The sequence below is a fragment of the Zonotrichia albicollis genome, chromosome 4, assembly GCF_047830755.1.
Source record: "Zonotrichia albicollis isolate bZonAlb1 chromosome 4, bZonAlb1.hap1, whole genome shotgun sequence".
NCBI lineage: Eukaryota > Metazoa > Chordata > Aves > Passeriformes > Passerellidae > Zonotrichia > Zonotrichia albicollis.
Window position 1 is genome coordinate 7,641,735 of NC_133822.1, and position 23,304 is coordinate 7,665,038.

General features: G+C 42.6%; 1 protein-coding gene and 1 long non-coding RNA gene across 2 annotated transcripts in view; one reads left to right on the plus strand and one right to left on the minus strand.

The window, feature by feature from the left end:
* The window catches only part of BEND7 (BEN domain containing 7), a 45,769-nt gene extending 28,141 nt beyond the window's left edge, over positions 1 to 17,628 (minus strand). Inside the window, exons 1-3 of the mRNA XM_005489277.4 lie at positions 17,122 to 17,628; positions 13,266 to 13,349; positions 4,103 to 4,402 (exon numbers count right to left, since the gene is read on the minus strand). Coding sequence (XP_005489334.2) covers positions 4,103 to 4,402; positions 13,266 to 13,349; positions 17,122 to 17,599 — 862 coding nt within the window. The 5' untranslated portion in view covers positions 17,600 to 17,628. The remainder of the gene's footprint in view (positions 1 to 4,102; positions 4,403 to 13,265; positions 13,350 to 17,121) is intronic.
* Positions 17,629 to 17,753: 125 nt separating this feature from the next.
* On the plus strand, positions 17,754 to 21,494 carry LOC113459551 (uncharacterized). The gene is made up of 3 exons (XR_003380894.2): positions 17,754 to 18,655; positions 20,409 to 20,510; positions 21,035 to 21,494. It is a non-coding gene; the product is annotated as an uncharacterized LOC113459551 (long non-coding RNA).
* Positions 21,495 to 23,304: the final 1,810 nt, after the last annotated feature.

Below are 23,304 nucleotides of genomic sequence, written 5' to 3' on the forward strand. Positions count from 1 at the left end.
ATGCATCACTTAAAGACAGCTGACATCTTCTGGGTGTCACACTCCTCTTTTCCTCCAATATTTAGATACTCCACACTCCTGCAATTACAAATTTTGGTACTTTAAAATATACATAGATAAAATCTGTTAAAATTGTATTAAGATAAATGGAGTAGTTTACAAAATCCCTGCAAATCTAGAAAATGCAATAGAACCACTGGCTTCATCTCTCAAAGGTTTCAGCTGCAAATAAAATTATTTTTATACTAAGAAGTTACTTGGAAAACAGGCTGAGAATCTCAAAATGAAACAAAAAGGCTTCTGAGTCAGCAGGACTCTGCCTGGCTTGATCTCACCCTTCTTTGTACACAGTCTATTCATTGGAAGTTCCTTGGGGCATGGATGAGATTTTACCTTTTCAATTGTCCATAAAATGTTTAGCCCATTGTTACAGGTACAGAGATAAAAAAAAAAAAATGTTATCTTTAGCTTTGCAGCAGATTAATCAGAATCCCTCAACTTGGCTCCACCAATACACCTACATGTTTTAAGTAGATGAATTTCAAGGCAACTTATAATTTAATAGTACCAGCATAACTCTACCTTTCAGTAAGATAAGAAGGTACCCCAGAAATGGGAGCCCCAGAATTTAGAAGAGTTTTATTAACAAATACAAAGTAAGACTATCCTTCCCTCAGTCCTTTCTCAGTTGTTTTAGACTAAAAGATCCTTGGGATGAAGCTTGTCCTTTCTCTTGATCAGGATTCAATATTCCAGAGGGCTTCTGGAAGTGGTTTCTTCTGGAAATGATATCTGAAAGACTCTGGGGGGAAACAGGGTTGGTGGTTTTTGTTTCTTTCTTAGCCAAGGCTCTACATCACGGTGAATTGCATGTGAAAACTTGAAGAAATTGTATCAGTAAATACCTGTGCATCTTTCCTGTTGCAATATAATATGTTCCTAATGAAAACACACAGGCACACAGGCTCCTGATGGAAAACCACAGGGTCTATTTTCCCATTGAGGCATAGGGGATTTACTTTATAATCCCCATTAGCATTGATAGAAATTACCCATGTAAATCTACCATAGGTACTGGGAATGGGAAAAGAGACCACCAATATTTTAAATCAAAGCAGGGTTCTACTGACTCCTTACATATTCATGAGGGTTTTTTATTTTCTTTCTATCCTCCCTCCTCTGATCAGTTATGGTGTTGTAAGAAATATCTAGTAGAGTGCTCTCAGTCATTGTTCTAAGCACTATCTTTATCATTTTTAGAGGACAAAAGCAACCCTTTTCAACTGTTATAAATCAATTTTTAATTTTAAAAGGAGATCAGACTTTTTATTTTTATGAAGGAGTCTTTAAAGAGCCATCTCCCTCTCTTCTGGAAGCTGGCCAGCAGGCAAATTTGATACCTGCCTGTGTGAGTGAGAGAAGGAGATGCCACAAGTACAGGAATTGCTTCCCCCACATAAGCAGCAAGTAGCCCAGGACAGTGTTTTCTTCCAGCTGGATCTGCTGAGAGGGAATTCACTCACTGTAACTAACATTGCTATCAGTTTATATTGGAAAAGCATGCAAGATCTACCCAGTGAGAATGATCTTGATGCAGCCCAAAACCAATTCAGCTGCTGTATCACTGCTGGATTTGGTACAGAACACAAGAAATGAAACTCAAGTGGGAGTTTACTGTCTATAATAGGACAGACATGGTGCTCATTGTAGTCCCAGGTGGCTTCCACTAAAAACAGTTTTCACATATGTTCCTACTCTTCCCTCTTTTGCAGCAATGTCTAGGCTTGCCCTGTTCCTCTTTTATTTTAGTTGATGCCTTAAGTTTTAGCTGTCACATTTTTCAGATTCTGTCATGCATTAGTACATAACTTTGAAATACATATAGAGTGTTAGAAAGTTCTCTTCACAGTTTAGTAAGACAAAAAAAAAATCCTTTTCCAGCCCTTGCAGCTCCAGGCCCCAAAAAGTATAAACAAAAGCAAATTGGGGGGAGCAAAACTGGGAGAATGTGACTTCATTACCTGAAGCTGTGATTGGACAATTAACCCCAATATGTAAATGGACCAAACTTATAAAAGAGTGAAAAACTCATGACCCGTCATCCATCTTGGGTGTAGCCTCAGCCAGGCTCTTGCACTGCCCAAGGTGTGTCCTTTGAAGGCCTTTCTAATAAATCCCTACTTTATTTCTCTTACTCTGTCTAGCCTCTGCTCTAGGAACCCTCTCCAGGCATCACTGTCAATAACTTTCTCATGAATGTTTTCCACACCAGCACCTATTAAACATTTATTCCAGCCTCTCCTTGAACCACCTCACCCTGTGAGTAGGTAAGTGCACCACTGGGATGGACTTGATGTGTCTGTTACATTCAACTTTGAGCAGTTCAGGTGGCCTACAACACTGATCTTCATTTTTTAATATAGTATCTATCCACAGTGGACAGAAAGAGTTTCTGCACTCAGATCACCAACTACAGATGCCTGAACATTTCCCAGTGATGAGCTAAGCCTGACAGCCCCAGGTAATAACATCATGTCTGGCAGTTTTGTTCTGGTAACTTAAACACCATGCTAAGTACCAAGGAGTAAAATCTCCCTTGAAGTATTGTTCAGCATTTCTACACCCAGCTTTTAAGAACTTTGTCAATCCTCTGAATAACATCTAAAATACTGAGTTTGATGCTCAGGCTCTCAATGCAAGGGATGGGGGAAAATCAAGCTGTTAAAATGCCCAGCAGAACTCTGTACGGGGTGAGGAGCAGTTTCAGGGCTCAGAAATGCATCAAAAGTTTTTCTTGCTGCTCAGAAATGCATCAAAAGTTTTTCTTCCCTAGAGACCAGGCTTTGGAGCCCAAGCAGGAGTCAGGATCACAATCCCCATCAGAGGCAGACACCTCAAACCCAACTGCTACACAGATTGTCTCTTCAAAGGTGGCCAGAGGAGAGGGCCCACACCCTCCTTTATGTAATAACCCAAAAGATTGCATTCCTTTCAGCAGCAGGACAGCTGCACAGGGAGGTGCCTCCTGGGCTGCTCCCCCAAGGGCTGGGAGCCTGGGCATTTCTCCTGTCCAGCCCAGGAGGTTGCTCAACCTGACCCTTCCATGTCCCACTGACCACTTCAAACCTGTAAGAGATCATAAGTCAACTGCATCCTTCCTCCACATATTAAAAAAATCAAAGCTGACATTTTCTTGCATATAGGGCCAAATCCTGTCAACACATTTTAGCTCACATGCTGAATCAGGCCCCTGAGGGGATAGAGGTGCTGCTCCACCTACTTTCTGGATTTGGGAACAAGGCACCTAATCTATGCAGGCTTGGGCACTTCTGTGCATGCAGAGAACTGTCCCTGCCAGTGCCCAGGGCCTCTGAGGACAAAGAAGGAGATGTGTGATGAATTTTGGGTCCTTCCATATTTAGAAGATTGTTATGGTGGGGTTTTGACAGCAGAGTTTTTTAATCTGGCAGCAAAACTTCCATTCTCTGAGACTTAATAATAAAAAAGGCATTTTAAAGGCACACTGCCATCTACTTCAGGGCAGAATTCTCTGCCAGTACTGGATTGGCCACACTCTAGAACATGCTGTTCACAGGTAGACTCCATCATCTCTTTTCTCCAATAGTCTCATTGTCATTGGAATAAAAGCCTAAGGCTGTGATGGAATTTTGTACCTGCAGTTCAGTGGCCTGTTACAAGGCTGCTTGCCATCCCCTTATGGAAGGCAGTAGAATCCTGCTCCACAAGTGGTGTCACAACAGTGCTACATTACTCACAGCAAAGAGGAGTGGTAGAGGTTGACATTTAATTAGCCATGAATTTAATAACAATGACAAAAGCTGTTTTAGTAAGTACTGTATAGAAATTAAGCTTGTAAAGGCATTGAGTAATTCTATCCCATCACCATTTTAAAAGCTAAGACAGATGGTAGCAGAATGTACAGTGCCCACTTTCACACCTTTTTGAAGTGATAACTATGTGCTCATTTTGTAGACTCTGAACTCTAACTGCTTTCAGTGCAGTGCTACAATATATCATCACAACAAAGGCAGATACTTAGCAGAGAACAAAGGCAGCACTCTCAGTGTCTGACAGGTCATACCATTGGATGCCACAGTTCGAGGCTGACTTTGGAATGTTTTGGATCTGGTTCCGTATTGCCCGGGCAGATGGCTGCCCGGGGGTGACAGCTCACTCCACGCTCCGCTCTGGGACGGATGAAGGCTCTCCTGGGACTCTGCAGGGGGGTTCAGGCGCTGGGCCCAGGGTAAGTCTAAATCTTGGGGCTCCTCCTTCAGTTTTTCTCCTTCTTTGCCAACTCGTTGATAGATTCTTCCAGTGCTGTCATTCAGTAATCTTCTCATCCCTGTAATTTGTTTTTTAATTTCCCGGCTTTCATCTCCTAATGAAAACAGAGCCACAGTTATCACTGGAAATTAGCAAAACCAGTAATGGGTAGCAATTAGTGGTTTTAGATGCCAATAAGAGTTGGAGCAAATAAATAAATAAATAACAAGGAGAGAGAAAAGGGATGGTTGAGTGGTCACTGGGATGTACCAGGCTATGCCTTCACACAGCCATGGCTGACAGCTCTCATGCCTGAAAGACCTGCTGAACTTGGCTTTCTTGATGTTGTTTCTAAGGCTTTGATGAGTAAGATTAATTTTTTGCCAGAAGGAAATAATAACAGCCACAGCAATTTCAAGTAAACTGTTCTTTTAAGAGCCTGATCCTATTCAGGCATTGACATCAGTGGATATTTTCCCTGAGTAAGCCCAAAGGATCAGACCCTTTATGTACGCTCAAGGATACATCCTACAAAAAAAAAAAATAAAGCACAGAAAGCACCACACCACACACATGCAGAACAACACTGCATCTATTGATTTTAATGAACAGAATTAGTTCCTTATTCCACAGAATTTAGTAATACTGGATTATACAGGAATAAATTAAACAGTAGCTAATATGTGTGTAACTGCAGATAGCTGAATTGCTGGATGTCTTAAAAATGTAGATTCTAAAAAGAAAATGAAAATATATACCAGAAAAATGTGACTGTTCCAAATAAATTCAGGGCATTTAAATAATAAAAGTTGCATACTTAATATGCCTGGCACCATTTAAGTATTAATTTTACATATGAAACTGCTGATTGCACAATGAATAGATGTGTTTTGGGCAGATACTAGCCTGTTTTGCTTGTTAAAGCATACATTACATTTCATGAGTAATAAGGAAGTGCTCATCGGCCTTTCTGAAGAAAGAAGCTTCTGGTTTCCTTACTGGTAATAGAAAAATCAAATACCCTAAGCAAATGTCATAAGTAAGATCTAGAAACTGATGAATCAACCTTCCTTTATAAAATACTTAATACAATAATGCCTGGTATCCTCTACTCAATTTATATTCCTGCTTCCCTAAATAAACCTATTTTTGGAAAAGCAACTGTACAAAAAAACTTTAGAAGAAAAAAAAAAACTCCTCTCCAAAAACCCAAGACACAAGGTGTGTCATCTCTGGTTCAACAAGGTACTTGAAACTGTGCTAAATTCGAGGCATGTGAACAATTTTATCAACTCAATAGCACCATTCAGTTACCTAAACTTAGGTGCACGTTTAGGTAGCAGCTAAACCAGAGAGCTAAAAGAGCAGCAAACCCCTCCCCAACACAGGCCAAGCTCAGTGTGGCTGGGACTGCTGCAAGCCCGGTGTGCTGAACACCCAAAGCAGGGAGGTTTTGTTCCAGGAGGAGAATGAGCAGAAGGGGAGAGGAGCAGAACAGTGTGCTCCAACCTCTGCTGGATGCCAGCACCTCCTGCTTGACCTGGTGCACCGGTCCCTGGGCTGCTGCCAGCTGGCTCCAGCCCACCCCGATCCAGCGAGCAGAGTGGGCGGCTTGCAAGAAAGCTTCCAGTCCAAACTTAGCAAAATATTTGCCAACCCCATACAGCAACACTCCAGCACCATTTCCACTCCAGCTAACACAGTGAGAAAAACCCTCTGCAAGGAAGTTCTGCACTGTATTTATTTATTTTGTTGGTTTGCCGGCAGATTTCTGTGTGTGGGTATGATTTCATTAACAGTAACAGCACCAATTCCTTTAAAATTACACTTTTTGGCCCCAACCCAGCCAGGGGTTGACTGTTTGTAGTTCCCAACCTTGAAAGGCTGCAGAGTGGCACTGGACTCCAATTACTGAGATACAGCCCTACACTGCACGCTGCCTTTCTCCTGTACACAGCTGCACCTGCCCCTATCCCAGCTCCCAGTGTTCCCACCACACCACAGCCTGGAGCAATCCCTTCCTCTTGTGTCATTTAACATCACCCTGGGAGTTTTAAGTTGGCAATTTGGGTTTGTATTCAATGGCAAAGTGTGTGTGAGTATCAAAACAGCTTCCCACCCACCCACCTCCTCTGCTGGGTGCAGGGACTGTGCTACGTGTCTGGTCGGGTGACATGTTGTTAGAAAGATTAAATTTCCCTTCCCCAATTACATAAAATATTAATGTTAATTGAGCTTATTCAGCCTTGATTCTGTTCCCTTGTTCCTTTATATAGAAGTGTTCCTATACAGTGACATGAGCATACTGAACTCCAGACAGAAAAAACCACTATATTTATGTTACAATAAACCCTGAACTTGCACCCTAGATAAACTTATCTTTTTGATTAGGTAGATCCTTACAGGGAGATTCACCCTTTGTAAGCTTGTTTGTTGGGGTTTGGCTTTTTGGATTTTTTTTCCCCAGGGATTTTTCTGTTTGTTTTTTGTTTTGTTTTTAGGATATATCTTCCCTTTTGCAAGAAAGCACATTAAAATCCTACAGGCTATAAACCTGACTGAGTCTTCAGTGCAAGTTTACATCTCCCCCCTCCCAATCACGCCTTTATAAGCTTTTAGTTTGTAGCTGACCAGCAACAGCAGCATCCTCCCCACAGGAGGGGAGAGCAGATGCTGTTACACCACCTGAATCTGCAGATAGGTGCAACACCAGTAACAGATTTTAACTTCTTGCTCCCTGGTTATCTCATTTAGCTATTAGCTCTAGAGCCCAAGGACAGCACTTTGTTATCAGTTATTCCACTGCTGATAATTCTCACAGATAATAACCATGTAATTTAAAAATGAGAAAAAAAATAGATGGGGCACAGAGAAAACACAACAACTCAAATGATTATGTCCTGTGGAAGAGCCAGCCTTCTTTTAAATGCTAAATAGAATAATGAAGCACTGGGAAAAACCAGTTTATTACATAGAAATCTGCATTACCTGTCTGTGCAAAGCTTTCTGAGATAGATGCTGAGGCCTGAGAAGAGTGGTGCATACTTCAGCCTCTCTCTGTACACATACCAGAGCTCCTCACCATTTCCAGGGAGATGGGGATGCCTCCAAAGGCTGCCTACAGGATTTGCCATTTGGATACCCCATGTAAATCCCTGGGTTTTATCTGACACCATTGAAGTTACTTGCAAAACACTAAGACACTTACATGGCAAGTTAGAGCCCTATTTAGGAACTTGTATATAGAGATTCAATTGTCATAACAAAAACATATTAACAATTTTAAATAACTACTGTTACAGTTGTTTCCACGATGACCCCTTGCAAACAACCTATTTTTTTTCCTATGTGATGTGACTGTAATCTTATAAAAACAACAATAACAAAAAAAAACCCAAAACAAAGCCCTTTAATAAATGCTACACAACATAAACAGTAATTTCCTCAAAATGAATTTCAATCTATTTCCTTACTGGAAGTGTACAGGACATAAAAACTTCCTGCTCCAAAAGCTGCAAGAATGTTTAAAATTACAAAGGAACAAATGGAAACCAGAAAACTATTCCAGGCTGCAGTAGCACCCACATGCTAAGTGTGCAGCTGTCTGAAGCAACAGGCCTGTAAACAACTCCAGTTAACAACACACTAATGATAATTTATTTATTACACTCTTTGCTCCTATATGCCTGTCCGTCTTTTTACTACTATGTTTATTAAACTTAATATATCACACTGCCTACCAACACCTTGTTATACTTTCCCTGAACAGTTTATCAAATACTATCATAGCACTGCAAACTATTATAAAATTGTATGTGACCATATTGATATGTTCAAGCATTAATTTTATCCCAGTGCCACAGAAGTGGCAACCATGTCTGTATTAATGTGTGTGTTTTAAAGTAAATGGGTGAACAGAATTAAAGCTGGACAAATGTCTGTATCTGAGATTTCCTTCCTTTGACTCACAAAACCAAATAACCATCATGTCCTCTTTGTCCAGTAGTTTGCAATTCCTTCTTTTTTTTTTTTAAACATTTATGTTTCTCATATATTTTGGATATATTCATGAGTTGATTTTGAAAATAAAATTTTTCTATTAATTATAGTTTAATTTTATGCTTTTTGGACAGATGAAACACCTAAGGAATTTTTTCCTTTGTTGAACATACAAACAGGGATTTTTCCTAGATCAGGCTTCTTACTGAAGTTAGTTTTATATCAGTTTGTGTCCAACTAGGCTGAAACTGGTGGAGCTGTTGCGAGGGTAGGAATGGCAGTGACAGGCAGCCAGACAAGCACATGTGAGCTGACAACAGGAGCCTGGTTTGTATGGAAACAAGGCTTCAGAGGTGAGAAAAAGTGGAAGTTGAAGCATATGGTGTGAAAGCTCAACAAAAAAATAATAACTAAGTGCAAAGGGTTATATAATTAAGCATATTAAACTGCAATTTATTAGATGCCATTTGAATGCTGCCCTCTCTGGAAGGGGGCCAGCAAAACTCGCCTGCTGTGTTTGAACACTGTAAAGGGCTGATTCAGCTCAAGGAATCAGGAAGCAAGTGCACACAGGGCACATCTCCACTGCTCAGCCAGGCTGAACTCACCAAAACACCTTTTGGAATGCTACACAGTGCTCAGGTATTTCCATCAGAGACAGTTATCCTGGAGGGAAGCTCAGCATCCCTTCTCAGCAAGAACTACACCCACATCAAATCCTAACTTTCAAAAATCTAGCTATTTGTTGGTCATCTTGTACCACAAGTTGTCCTGAAAGAGAAAGTTGCAGAGGTCAGCATGGGGAAAAGAGAGGATCCATGTGCATGATTCCTTATCAGAGCAAAGGTCTCCTCAATCACGTGGAGTCTCACTGTGGCTTCTCTGTGCGTAACTGGAATCAGACATCCATGAACTAAACTGATGGGGTAAGCACTCATTTCCCAAAAAAGTGATCCCAGGTCTTTGCCAGCATACAAGGTTCTACACTTAGGCAACAACACCCTTGGCAAATTAACAAACTAAACCCCAAGTCAGCAGGGAGGGCAGTGGTCATGAGCCATGTCAGAGGGTCACACAAGCAGCATGAGTTACAGGCTGGAGAATTTGACTCTGCTAAATTAACAAGTGGGGACATTGAAGGTGTCTGAGTTGAGGCATCTTAGCACTGCTCTAAAACATCACCTCAAAGCACTTTGCTATGTTCATGTCACCACACAAAGCACTAGAATTAGATATGCAGGAAAACTGGAACACCCTCAAATCAGATCTCTTACAAAGCAAGCACAGAAACACACGGTTTGATAACCCTGCCTATGAGACAAAAGTTACTAAACCCCATAAACACCAATGTAAGCAAAGAAATTTGCAGAATCAAACCCAGGATCAGACCTGAGACCATCCAGGCTTTTGGGGGTTGTTTCCCTGGAAACTGGGTCACACCAGTAGGCCCAGCCACCACTCCCACCACAAACAAAGTAAATCTTTGGAAGAGCCCGGTGAAACAGTTTCAAAACACCCAACAGGAGAAGCTACAAAAACCCAAGTTACACACTTTCATGCCACACTGTGCCAGCTAAATCACTTGGGAAAGGACAAGTGAGCAACTATTCAACAAAAGTATATATTAATGGGTCATATAATTAAAAAAGTAATAATAGATACACATCAACTTCCCCCAGTTCTTGGAAATATCCAAGACCATGCTTTAGCCCCAAAGGGAAATACTTTACCAAGTTAGATCATTAGAGAACACAGATACATAAAATAAACTTCTATGCAGTCTTAATTACAGAAGCCACTACTGCAACAACCAGACTTGGGATATAATCCTATTAACAGTAACACAAGTCTGTGAAGTTACTTGTTAAGTCAACTTTTTCTCTGTGAATAAATTGCAAAGGATATAATTTTTGGGACAGAATAAATTCTTGAAATTAGTGAGTAACTTATGCATTGCTCCCCTGCTCCAAGAACACATTATTTATTTTTACCATGACACAGAGAAGTTATTAATCTGCTGCCTTCCATTCCAACAATGTGAAATGCTGTAAAATGCACAGACACCTGCATTACAGCACATTTCAGTTCCACTTTATATCAGTCATAAACATCTCTGTTTTGGACATCTCTTCAAAACAAATGCTCCAAGCACACTGTGCATAGCATGCAATTTTATGAAACTATAAAAGTTCTTCACTGTTAATTACACAGACAAATGTCTCATCACACATTTGATTACCAGGATAATATAATTAGTTTTCTGCATTAACCTTTCAAACATAGAGCCTGAATTTCAAGTTGAAAGCATTGTAAAAACACTCAGTCTGGAAGTATACTGTATTTCCACTTTTTGGTGTTGGTAATAAAAATATTAAGACTGAAAAAAACCTATATGGTGTATGCAAAAGATTTTTTTTAATAGACAGTGTAAGTTTAATCATCACTGTCCACAAGACACAAGTGTACATGGTCCCTTCAAGGGCACATAGTACCAAGTCTGGGCTAGCAGCCCTGTGACTCTACTGGAAAAATGGAAGTCAGGTCTGTTTTAAATTTCACCCATGTTTGAGGTTCAAGCATTTCACTCTGGGCTGCCTCCTCCTTCTCAGGCTGAGCAGTCTGTCCTGCTACCAGATAATTAAGCCCTTTCCTTCAAAACAAAAGACATGCCAGTCCTCATCCACAAAATACAGCAGTGATATTCCACATTCCCTTGGAATCTTGTAAAGCCTGTGGTTAGCACGTCCTTCATCTAGAAAGATGTGACTTCTTGTTCATCATCTTATCAGAACAAAGGACTGGGGGAGAGGACAAGCCACCCCATCCCCACTCCCAGCACTGCACTACATGAGAAAACTTCCCAAGCTCTATTCAGACAGCAGCTGGACTCTACACCATTGCAGCACAGAGCTCATATCCAGTACCCTGTTCCTTTAATTGCACTGAAGCTTTCTCCAATTGTGCCCATCTATGCTGGTGCAAAAAAGACCATCTGGGTTCATCAGGTCCTTCTTGACATCTCATCCTTATTTTATTTTGTACAATAAACTGATTCTTGTGATTTACTCATTTACCCTAGCAGCTTCCCTCTTCTCAACAGCAGTTTTGAGTTAACATGCTCAATTTCCACATCCCATTCCTCAGAAAGCGTCACTCATTTATAGACTGCCACTAACATTTCACCTTCCCTAAAAGTAATAGTTTCAATGCTGTATCACAGCATCCACTCCATACTGAAGGCTGCATCACATTGAGGTTTCAGCTGCTGATCCCATGGATCACTTAAACTGGAGAACAAACTTGACTCTAAATCACCAAGTTGGAGTAAACATCCTCCACAGATAAATTCTGGCATAAAGCAGTGAAATCAAGTGAAGCAGTGATTACACCCTGACTGTACCTGATAAGGAAGATCCTTGATAGGATTCACATTCTTAAAGGTTAAATTCTGACTGACTCTTGAAATAGGTGAACTTGAGGCACTTAAATGCCAGAACACTTTCAGTCACAATGAAAAGCTGGACTTACTAAAAAAGAAAAACCCAAACAAATCTAAGGACAACACAACCAAGCCAAAAATCAAAATCAGTGGGTCTGACCTGCAGCACAAATGTCAAAACACAGACTTCTGCACATTCTTAGAGCACCCTGTCTGATGCCTAGTTCTTGCTAGAATGACTTTTCATGACTTAGAGTTGGAAGAAAAAGCATTTCAAGTAAACCTGTGGTGGAGCTCACTCCATCAGGTTTATCAGACTTCACCAAAAGTGCTTCCAGAACATGAAATCCAAACACAAAGCACAGTAGTGGCCTTTGCTTCTCCTTGGAAATGGGTGTAGGGAAGAAACACTTGCTCAAATGGTGAAAAGCTGAGAAGGGAATTTAAGGCAGCTCCAACCCCTGTGTTAACACATCCTCCTATTCTCTGCCATTTGCTTCTGACCTCAAGAAGAGGATGTGGCACTGTGAATTTAGGAGACAAAGGCATTTTGCATGCAAAGTAAACTCAGGTGCCAATTCCCACATTTCAATGCTACTTGCTGGCTCCAGGGGGCAACACACACAGGCTCCAGAAACCTTAAATCACCCCACAAAAATGTTTTGGCTCCTGGTGCTGAAAAGGAGAGGCAGACATTCCCAAGTTTCTTGGTGCAATGGCATCTGCTTTCTCCAAAGCCTGAACAGAGTGTTCACAAGCTTGCTTTATACAGCTCAAAAAACTGGCCCCTCCGTCTCTGAATTTAGCCTGCCAAGAGGGGCTTTATCCAGGTGAGGTCCTGGATGCAATTGGAAGGGGATAGAAGCAGGAAAGGAAGAAGCACTCTGCAGCTGAGGAGTTATAGAGGATAAAAAGCACACAAGAAAGGTAAAGGTTCACTGATAGACAGTCACTGATGTGCTGTAATACATATCATGCTGCAGACTCTATAGTACTTCTGTATTTTCTTTACACATTTTTAACTGTTGATTTAATTTAATTTTGCCATGCCAGGATTAGCAGGCAAGCTCCAGAGGTGAAAGGACATTACATTAAGACAGCACATTAATCCTCTATCCCACCCAAGGCAGAAGCAAAACCAAACAAATAGCAGCTTCCTGGAAATTGAATTTCTGTTATCCAGATGTCAAAGATGTAATACCCCAATTACACAAACTATTGCCAGTGAAGCATGCCAGGGAATATGCAATGTAAATGGGGTGAGCACAGAGCTGCAAAACTGCAGAGTCAGCATCTGGCTCTCTGAGTGAGTGATAATTAGCACTGTGTGTAGACACTAATAAACATTTATGTCTGAAATTACAACTTTTAGCAGTGTTAATAAAGGATATATTGGCAATTCATAGAATAAAAGGGTCTTGAAGAGAATGTCATATTAAACAATGGCAGGCACTTTCTGTGCTTGCACAGAGGTTTTTTCCTCCCTAATTGCAAATGGCCACGCAATGTTGCCTGAAAATTAATCAACACAAGCACATACCTAAAAAAACTGGTTGTGTTTCTTTGGTCTCCCCATTAACATCATTGCTGTAGTCAGAGATCTTATATATCTCATGATGGTAATCTGGAACGAAAAACGATAAAAAAAATTAGAATTCAAGTGATCTGGAAAAAATGAACACTGAACACATTGCTACAGTTTTACAACACAATTTATCAATATATCTGCAGTTTATTTCATGTACATCAAATTAACCACAGAAAATGTGCTCTGTATCAGCACCTCCTAAAAAAACCTTTGCTCACACTGGAGAGACTCAGCTCAAATATTTCACAGATTTTAGGGAATAGCTATGCCTGCCCTAAATTACTGTGTTCATTTTCACAGCAAATTATCCCACCAGATGCCAATTATCTGGCTTCTTGCTTTACAGAAGGAAAGCAGATTTATAATAAAAACTTTACCTTCCCAGAGACCAAGGCAAACTTTCAAACTTCACCTCAGTAAGCAATCAGCAATGTACACCAGGGCTCTATTGCTCAGCTTGACTCATACTGATGTCACTGGCCTCCCAGTTCTGAAGAAAGGAGGATCAGTGACACCTTAGGATATTCACTTCTAGAAATTAATGCCTGTAATGACTTGAAGAATTAGCACTGGCATCTCATATGTTACAAGATATTAAAAAAAAATCACCACTGAGTTTCTATTTAAAGTAAAAGAATATTTTGCTGTGAAGGTCTCTGCTGTAACACCAGGCAGGTGTTCACTAAAACCAGAGCTTTGTTTACACAGAGAGAAATAGTAAGTCCAAGTAAAAAAAAGTCACTTAAGGCAGCTCTCGTGGATGCTATTTCTGCCTCTGTTACTGGCACACACTCTGTCCTTCAGCAAATCACTCAAGACTGAACAATATATTCAGTGTCTTGAAAGAGCCACCTCCCCACCTCTCTCCTTCCATGCCCTCCCAGTTCCCAATGCTCTCAGCTACTCCCTCCTGAAACTGGTTTTATGTTTACTCGCCTCACAAAAAGTGAGGCAGAGATTAACTCATGGAAGGGACTTTGGGGGGACTCACTTAAAAAGGTGTAACACGAGTGGAGGGCAGCAGAAGCAGCTCCTTCCACAAGCAGCACACCTGCACCTCTGACCAAACAGGCACAGGACTGGAAAAGGCTCCTGGAAGTCACTTTTTTCTTAGGTGTGTTTATTTGTACAGCACAACTGTCTCGAAGGCACAAGAAGAGGAACAACCCAGTATGTAAACTAAAACTGAGCCTAACACAGCAATTCTATGGAATGAGAAGGGCCTGGAAAGAAAATGAGGGGGAAACAACCCAGAACACACCACAGAACTGGAGAGGTCAGGGATGAGGTGCTACACAAAGGATTCCTCTGCTTCCCGAGCACGCCCAGCCAATGAAATGGGTAAAGGTGAAGTCTGAGATATGACATAGAGGAAGTAAAAGCTTCTTTTATGGAACTAAACTGGCAGGGTTTGTGCTGCCTTCCAGGATCACCAGCTGTCCTGTGGAGCAGAGGGTGTGATGAAGTGGCTTGGTGGGCACCTGGTGGCCACAGCCAGGCAGGGCCTACCTGCCACACTCTGCACCTTCATCCTCTCAAGGACATTCAAGATCTGTGGAAGCAAGTAAGTGGAAACTAGGACTTAAATGACTTACAGACTCATAGTCCTTAGATATACAGATTACACCCAGTTTCTTCTCTAGCACTTCCCTGTACACCCAGCTGGGCACAATATTCTTCTGGTCTGCAGCTGCTGCCTTAAAGTCACCATATTTCACCCCAGAGGTGGCTGTGGTTTAGCACAGTAATGGACTTTCTCTTGATTTGGTCACTATTGATAATTGTGATAAGGTGCTCAAAGTAATTTTTGGGACAGAATAAACATTGTATGGGCACACATCAATAGCAGATGGTGTGTTACCAGCCAATTCATACAGCATGGCCTTTTCTCTTTGGTTTCATTTTTCTGCCTTGGATGATACAGTTTTCCAGTCCAGGCACTGGAAAACTGTATCAATTTCACAACAGTAAACACTAACCTGTGACATTACAGAGTAACTCCTGCAAGAGGCAAAGGCCAATAACAAGAGACAACTGTTTATACATAATTATCTTTCTAATCAACTGTGATAGAAGAGAGTATAAGAGTGCAGACTCACATACAAAACCTGATTTTTATCTCCTCCATTCTCAAAGTAAAAAGACATAATTTTCTCTCTAGCATATGCTTTTAGTGTAGCTTTGTATTTAATTCTCTACATCCAAAAAGAGACCACAGATAAAATATTATTAATAACGTACCATCATAACTGGATTTACCTATTAAAATAAGGTTAAAGAGATTGTCTCATACACTGAGGCATATCTAAACCTGTAAAAAGTGGCAACTGAGATTAGCATAATAGTAACCTATTTTTGGCAAATATTCTTTTTACAGGCCCATTAGGACGGAAAGAAAAAAAAGCAAAATTTCAGTTTTGTTTTTCCATTTTGCTTTCACCCTCTCCATGCTCCAGCCCAGTCATGCACTAACTCTGCCTCCAAGTTGGGAGCATGTTCAGTACCGAAAGCCCACAAAGCAAACCCGTTCTCTGTAAAATTACACCCTTGATGGGTTTGCTAATGGATACAGACCTCCAATGCATTTCAGACACGTCTGGCAAGTCCCTGCCCCTCTGGTTTTAACAGGGACCATGTGTGATGCCCCAGACTCCCCTAGCACGATATAGTAGTCATTATTTACTACTCCCACCAAGTGAGTTTATTTCCATCTTTGAATTTTTTCATTTCAAATGTAATTTTTGCAGAGCACTCCTCAGACAGCAAGTCTTCACACTCGTGTGTCCCCCTTTTCACCAGCGTGACATTACACCCAAGCAGTCACCTGCCTTGAACTTGGCATGCAGGACACACACAGCGTTTCATGGAGATATTCCCGTCCAATACTTGAGAACACAAAAGGAGAAACGATCTCGAATCAATTCCATCCGGGCAAAAACATCTCATCGGCTAGAGAAGGGATAAATCCCCAACCAAAATAAATCCCTAGGGCTGGGAAGTCCACCTGTGAAAATGCCTACCAGCGGCTCTATCTTTTTTCCCCCTTTAATTAAAGAAAACAACAACAAGAAGACTGAAACACAGAGCTGTGCTTCTTGCCCGACATGAATTCAAATATTTCTCCCCTCACGATCCCTTTTAAAATATCCTCTTTTCTAAAAGCAAACACACCCCGAGCGAACAAGTTACACGCCAGCGGCTCTCCCCTGCCCACGTACAATTAATTACCTGCGTGGATTTTTAATAAAGCGATCTCGATTCAGCTTTTCTTTGAAATACAAGGATGTACACAGACGAGGAGAGGAAAAAAACCACCCCAAATACAATAAATCCACAAGAGTTGAATGCTAAGGAGCTCTGTCGCTGCTCAAGTGTCATTTATTTTTTGCTCGCTTCCCGATTTTTTTTTCTCCCCCCCGCCCAAGCAGGATTCACCACTAAACACGATCCAACTTTATTTTGTGCAAGGTTCTCTGCTTGGAAAAAAATAACACGTCCACCTGAGGTGGTGGTGGGGAGGCTTGAGGTGGTGGTTTTGCAACAACACGTAACACACATGCAAAAAAATAATTAAAAAAAGAAAGAGGAAACGGGAAGGGGGCGAAAGAAATAAAATTAAAAAAAAAAAAAAAAGATAGGCGTGCAATGGTTTCGGGGAGTTCAGGCGGAGGACTGCGGAGTTCAATAACAGAGCCGGGAGGGAGCGGCGGCCCGGGGGCGCCGGCGTTTCATAACGCCCCGCTCCCCCCGGGGCAAAAGTCGGGGCTGCCCCCGGCCAGCGAACAAAGCCCGGCCACCCCCGCCTTACCTTCGTTGACCAGTTTAAAGCTTTGGGATTTCCTGCTCCTCTTCCTCTGGGCGAACTCCATGGTGCGGACAGGAAGGAGCGGGGCGGACACAGGACCGAGCTCCGTCCCTCCGATCAGCAATACACGCGGGGGTTGGGAGAGACGGCGGCTCCGGCGGCGAATAAAGGGATCCGGGACAAGTTGGCTCCGGTCTCCCCCCCGCTCCCGCCCCGAACTTTGAGGAAAAGCGGGGTGCGGCGGGGGGAGCCCCGCGGGGGCGATGCCGCCGCCTTCCCCCCCGCCGGCTGCGCGGCCGCGGCCCGGCGGCGAAGGGCGGCCCGCAATGGCTTCGCCGCCGGCGCCGGGACCCCGGTGCCACCTGCTGGGGGAAGGAAGGCGGCGGTTCCGCCGGCCGGGAGCCGCCGCCACCCCGGGGCCGGCCCGCCGCCACTCGGCCCCGCCGCGGGCTGAGGGCGAGGGGCTGAGGGGCAGCGCCATTTTGTGTCCCCCTCCCGCCGCGCGTCTCGCACACGGGCACCGGCGCTGCCCGCTGGGCACCGCGGTGCTGCCCGCGGCTCCCCTCAGGGGCTCGGCGGGGGAACTCCTCGTGTTTAACCGGACCGGGCCAGGGCCGGCGGGGAGGGGGTTGAAGTTGGCGTGCGGAAGTGGGTAAACCTCAGGAACCGATGGCAACACCTGTTTGTTGCCGTGTTTTACATTGATTATCGCAGCGATGTGTCCGCTGGTGTCATGGACGGAGGCCTGGAGAAGAGCGCCGAGCCGCCAGCTGGGCTGAGCTCTGCCAAACCTGGATCGCCTTAGCGAGAGGAAGGGAGTCCCTCGGCCAAAAACTGGATCGCCTTAGCAAGAGGAAGAGAGTCTCGGCTCTCCAGAGGAGCGAGATTTAGGGCGTCTGGCAGCCCTCCCGACGGTCACCGTGAGGTCACTGCAGCCATACGGCTGGCCCAAACACAGCTGAAATTAGTGCTTTGATTTATTCACCACTTGACGCCTTCAGCCACACTTCCAGTTTGCTCACTGTGCTAAATTCACTGAGGGTGGAGTGTTTTTTTTTTTTTTTTTTTTTACAGCCGAGAGTGCTTTTGCCTGTTGCCTGTAGAGAAAGGACCCAGGCGTTTACAGTTATGACTGCTGAGAACTGCAAACACAGCTCCGATCATCATCTTGTGTTTTACATGTAGTCAGACTGTGTTGTGACAAGGAGAAGACTGTGCGATACTTGCATACGCCTACTTGAACAGATGCAAATGCAGATCTTGCCTTGGTCTTCTCAGAGTACCCAGGAGAATCCTGTTAGCTCCAGTAATATTGACCGACCCTATCACTTGGAATAATGACATAAAATGAGCAGGAGGGAAGCAAATTGAATACTAACAGTAGCAATTTGTATCCTAACTGTGTGCATGGACATAGACCTGAATTCTTCAGTGCAAGGTGCCATCCAGACACCACACAGAGGGTATACGTGGTTCTAAAAAGAAAAATTGGGAAATAGCCTTAATGGTGAAGCAATATCAGAAAATATGCCTAATGGTAAAATTTATTATATGCTGGAAAATTAAATTCACGAGGGAGGTTATGGAAACCTCACAGATTGGGTAGGGGTGTAATTTTCTATTAAATTGCTAAGTGGAAAATCCCAGAGGCAATCAGTATGCTACTTTTGGAATTTTCCTAAACTTCTCTGTAAGACTTTATGAAAGGAAACTGGGCTAACGTACTATTTAAAATCCTGCATTATATATTTTTGGGAGGATGCTGAAGCAGCAAAGGTAGATGGGTGTCATATGCTGTTTGCTGGATTTTGTGGGTCCAATTAATCTCTGGTACAGTGTAATAAAGTCGGGTCTGAAATGCAGCAGCAGTGTGCCTAAATTTTTCCTACAAAAAGTGTATTTTCTCTTTTTTTTTTTCCTCCCCAAACAGTCTGCTGATTCCTGTCTACTAACTAACTTTATTTACAGGGCTTACATGTTGAAACTGTTTGACTCTCATCCTTCCTGGGACAATAGGAGAATTTTTATAAAGCATAAGGCCCTCATTTACAGTTCAGCTCACATGATGAGCTTTATCCTGCATTTGCCAAAGGAATGTGCTACAAAAATCTTTTCTATTTTCCTCTGTTACTCAATTTTGTGAAACATTCTGGGGTATAATTTATGAAAATGTGATGGCAATGTTTTATCAGCTGCTCTCTTACTGGTTTTAGTTCTTCCTTCCCTGTGCTGATATTTTGCTTAAAGGGGTACTCGTGGCTTTAAATGACATTTCAGCCTGGGCAGTGCAGTTTCCAGTAATGTTTTCCAAGAATTAGCACATCCCCTTTTCCACTGATATTTCTGATTTTCCTTTTTGTGAGTTAGAGAGATCCATCCTTTTCCTGCAGAATAAGCCTGATCCTGCAAGCTAGCCTAATTATGGTCACTCAGATGAATAAATCTTTGCAGCTTTCATTTCTGCAAGTAGGAGCCAGTGTGGATACCACAGCCCCAATCTCCTGCCATCTCATCTGCATAAAAGTGAATTAGAAACTAGGACAAGGTGACTTTAGGTCAAAGTCTTGTAGTTATCCACACAACATGTAGGAGAATCCTGTAGCTGGAAGCAGCTTTCTGTCCTGCACTGCTGGTGCTTCTCAGCTGGGACTGAGAAAAAACTCCACAAACCCAAAGGCTCCCATGTACAGGGAGCTGTGAGTCTGTTGTTGGGCATTTTGGGGTAGGCATCCTAAAACTGGGCTGGGATCATCTGCTCATTTGTCACAGGCCACCATTGCATTATTCCAGCTGGAGAAATGCAGAGATGAAAGTCCTCTTTATCCCACTAGAATGGCTGCCTTGTGTCACCCTAGATAGTCACTGCCTGCATCACTGTGGCAGCCAAGTGACTTAGGATAAAGTGCACACTGGCTCTGGGGGCAGACAGCTTTTAATTTCATCTTTTATTTCAGTTTCTGTCTCAGTGTCATGTTGTTATTATTACATATTAAGAACCCATAGGTCTTTTTTTTTTTCTGGTGAAAATATGAAAAATTTGAGCATTTTGTACCTATTCATGAATGGTTTAAAAGTATTTCCTCAAATTAAATGAGTAATGTGTTTTTCAAAATGCCATGAAATTAGCCAGCTAAATAAGGGCTTTGTCTTGCAACATGTCCCAAGTCAGCATGATCATCTCTGATGATTTCTTAGTTATTATGCTTCAAGTTACTTTCAAAATATCCCTTCCCCATTCTAACTGATAGTAATTTTTCGGATGTGCAAAATACTTTTCTTTTTCATTTCAGATCATGAGCTAACTGATTAAATATAATTAATCTAGTGATATTTCAATATTAACAGCAGCATGCTGCTCTTCACACAGGATGTCCCAGACTTTTTGTTTCCAGGTGAGTCCAGTTCATGATAATATTTTATTACTCAGAAGTAGGATGGTATAGGACAAAGATGCTGTAGAGAATTGAATAAGTGTACTAAGAACCACTTCAGCTTTTCAGTTGGAAAAATTATAGTGGAGAAAGTCTCATAAACTCAGTGATTTGATCTGAGGCTTAGTCTAATGTCAAGGAATTCATGTGAGGCTGTGTGAAGAGGGAAGAGGCTGCTGACTGTCACATTAATAGCACCATGATTAGCACTCATCCTGGAGCCTGACGGGGTCCTGTGTGGTGTTAGGGAGCAGGAGAAGGGTGAAGAGGTAAATTGGACACCAGGAGCTGTGCAGGTGACAGGTTAATAGGTGAGCTATTTTGGTTAGTTATGTGTAATGAATGGCACTGAGGATTTTATAAGCTGCAGTAGTGTTTCCAGTGGTGGTTTTGAGGTCATATGACATGTGTGGGCAGTGCTTAGCCCCAAAGTGACAATAGGCCACGTTGTGCTCTGCTGTCTCACTCCAAACCTTCCCTTTCAGCAGGCTCTCAGGCTGCCATATCCAAGGACTCAGAGAGGAAGGTGTCTGGATGTCCTGAAGAATTCTGAATTCAGGAGTGCAGTTTAACTTGTTTTCCAATCCTCCTTAAGTTTTCCCTGTACCATTTGAGTCACAGTATTAACATTTCACGTCCCTTTTTCTTTTGGAACACAGTTTTGAAATGCCTTCTTGTCCATCCTGCTGCTTGTTAATCTTTCTCATATAAATTTTAAAGAAAAAAAATTACAGGACAGACCAATGTTTTCATCTGTTTGCCAGATCAGGGAGACCAAAACATTCCAGAACTGTTTCAACAATAAAGAATATAACTGAATCTATGTACAAAGTGTTCTTTGTGTGTGCAGTTACAAACCCTCTGGACATTTCCATATCAGAATGCAAACCTTCTAAACATTTCCATATCAGAATGCAAACCCCTTTTTGACTGTAAGATTGGACTTTCCCTCTCCTTTTTGAATTTATGTACAGCTTGGACTAAGGTTGCAAGGAAGGGCACTGTGTTTGAAGAGTCAATGCTTGATGGTCACCCACTCTGATCCCATACTTGTGGGATAGTTGGATATTAAGTCATCCCTAGACAAACCAGTGTTTGGATTTGAATTCTGGGAATGGAAAAGAGAAAAAGGTGTCTAAGAAACAGATGTGGTTGAAGGATGAAGAAGAAAAGGTCCCAACAATGCTCTTTTTTATGAAAGAGGATGTGGGAGAGTGAAAGAGATCTGTCCACATGGACATCCTCTGCTTCTCTGCAACATGGAGAAACCACGGGCTGAACTAATTTTGGCCTTACAACCCAAGTCCTTCAAGGCAGCTGAGGACAATGTGAGTAGGGCTTTTTATTTTGCCTAGAAATTTGAACTTTTCTGCTATGTAAAGAGCAATAGTGCTTAGAAGTTTTAGACTGGATGTGTCTTTGCATCACTACCACCTCTGCCTAAGAGATGAAATGTAAAGCCAGGCTGGTGTCCTCAGAAAGGGCACATTTGAGCTTTGGGTCATCCCAGAGCCACTGTCAGTGATGCCAGCCCAAGCACAGCAGTCAGCACTCCCAGATCTGAGGGATGCTGCAGGCACAAATTGCAGCAAGCTCAGCTCAGGGTCCAGCAGCCCAGTGAGCCCCTGCTAGGGAGAGCTCCAAGAGGGTCATGCAGCTAATCATTCCTCCATTTTGGTGTGTTTGCTTCAGCCACAGCAGCTGAAGGCAGATGTAAGAGTGCCGTCACTGGAGCTATGGATGGAAAACAAATGCAGCCTCAGCTGCAGGAACAAAAGCATTTAACACCATTAGGCAGCTCCTTGAGGCTGTGGGGTGAAGCCCAGGCAGCAGCCATGCTCCTCCAAGTCCTGACTGAGCCTGATGTGGGCATCTTGTGCTGTACTCCCCAGCCCAGCCTCTGTTTCCAGCTTGCCACAGGGACTTGCTCTCCATGTCTTGATTCTGCCTTGATCCTCTTCCATTTCTCCTGCCACACATTAGTAAATGCACTTGCAGTAAAATCAATGGGAGTTTGAAAACTAAAAGTAATGTGTGCTTTGGTATGCTACTAATCCACTTATTTGGATCCTCTTACTGCTCCTCTGGGCTGCCCTGATCCTCTCTATCAGCCCACCCAGCTGCTCTGATCTGCTCTCTAAACTTGTGCTGTGGCTATATTAGCATCCCTGTCAACTCACAGGGCTGCTGCCTCAACGCCATCAATCCCCTCTCCCAATGAGAGTTTCTCTACTAATAATCCCTGTAGCTCAGAATACTGATGCAAACTAAAATAAATTCATGAAAAGTTGCTGTATCTCCTACTAAGATGTTCTATTTTCCTAAATGTTTTCCAACAGTACTTATATTTCAGGCTGGTGAAATAGCTTCAGACACATTCATAGCCACCTGCCTGCTTTTCAGTTCTAAAAAATAAAATTTCATTGCAAGGTACAATGGAGTTCAAAATCTACTCACACATGGACTTTTAAAAGAGAGATTATGGGAATTTTAAATCTCTGTCAGGCTGCAGACTGACAACATCTGAAAAAGGTGCTTTTATTCAGCAGTAAGATACATACAGCAGCATTTTCATTAATGTGACCCCCCCTGGATTTACCTTCAGAGATGTGTAGATACTGAAGACTCCATCACCCATTCAATCCCTGACCTCTCTGCTGAGGCAGCCAGTGCACCTGCATGGGCATTTTCTCTGAGATGGACACATCCTGCAGGGATCACACTGACAACACAGAACTATGATCATTTAGCAATA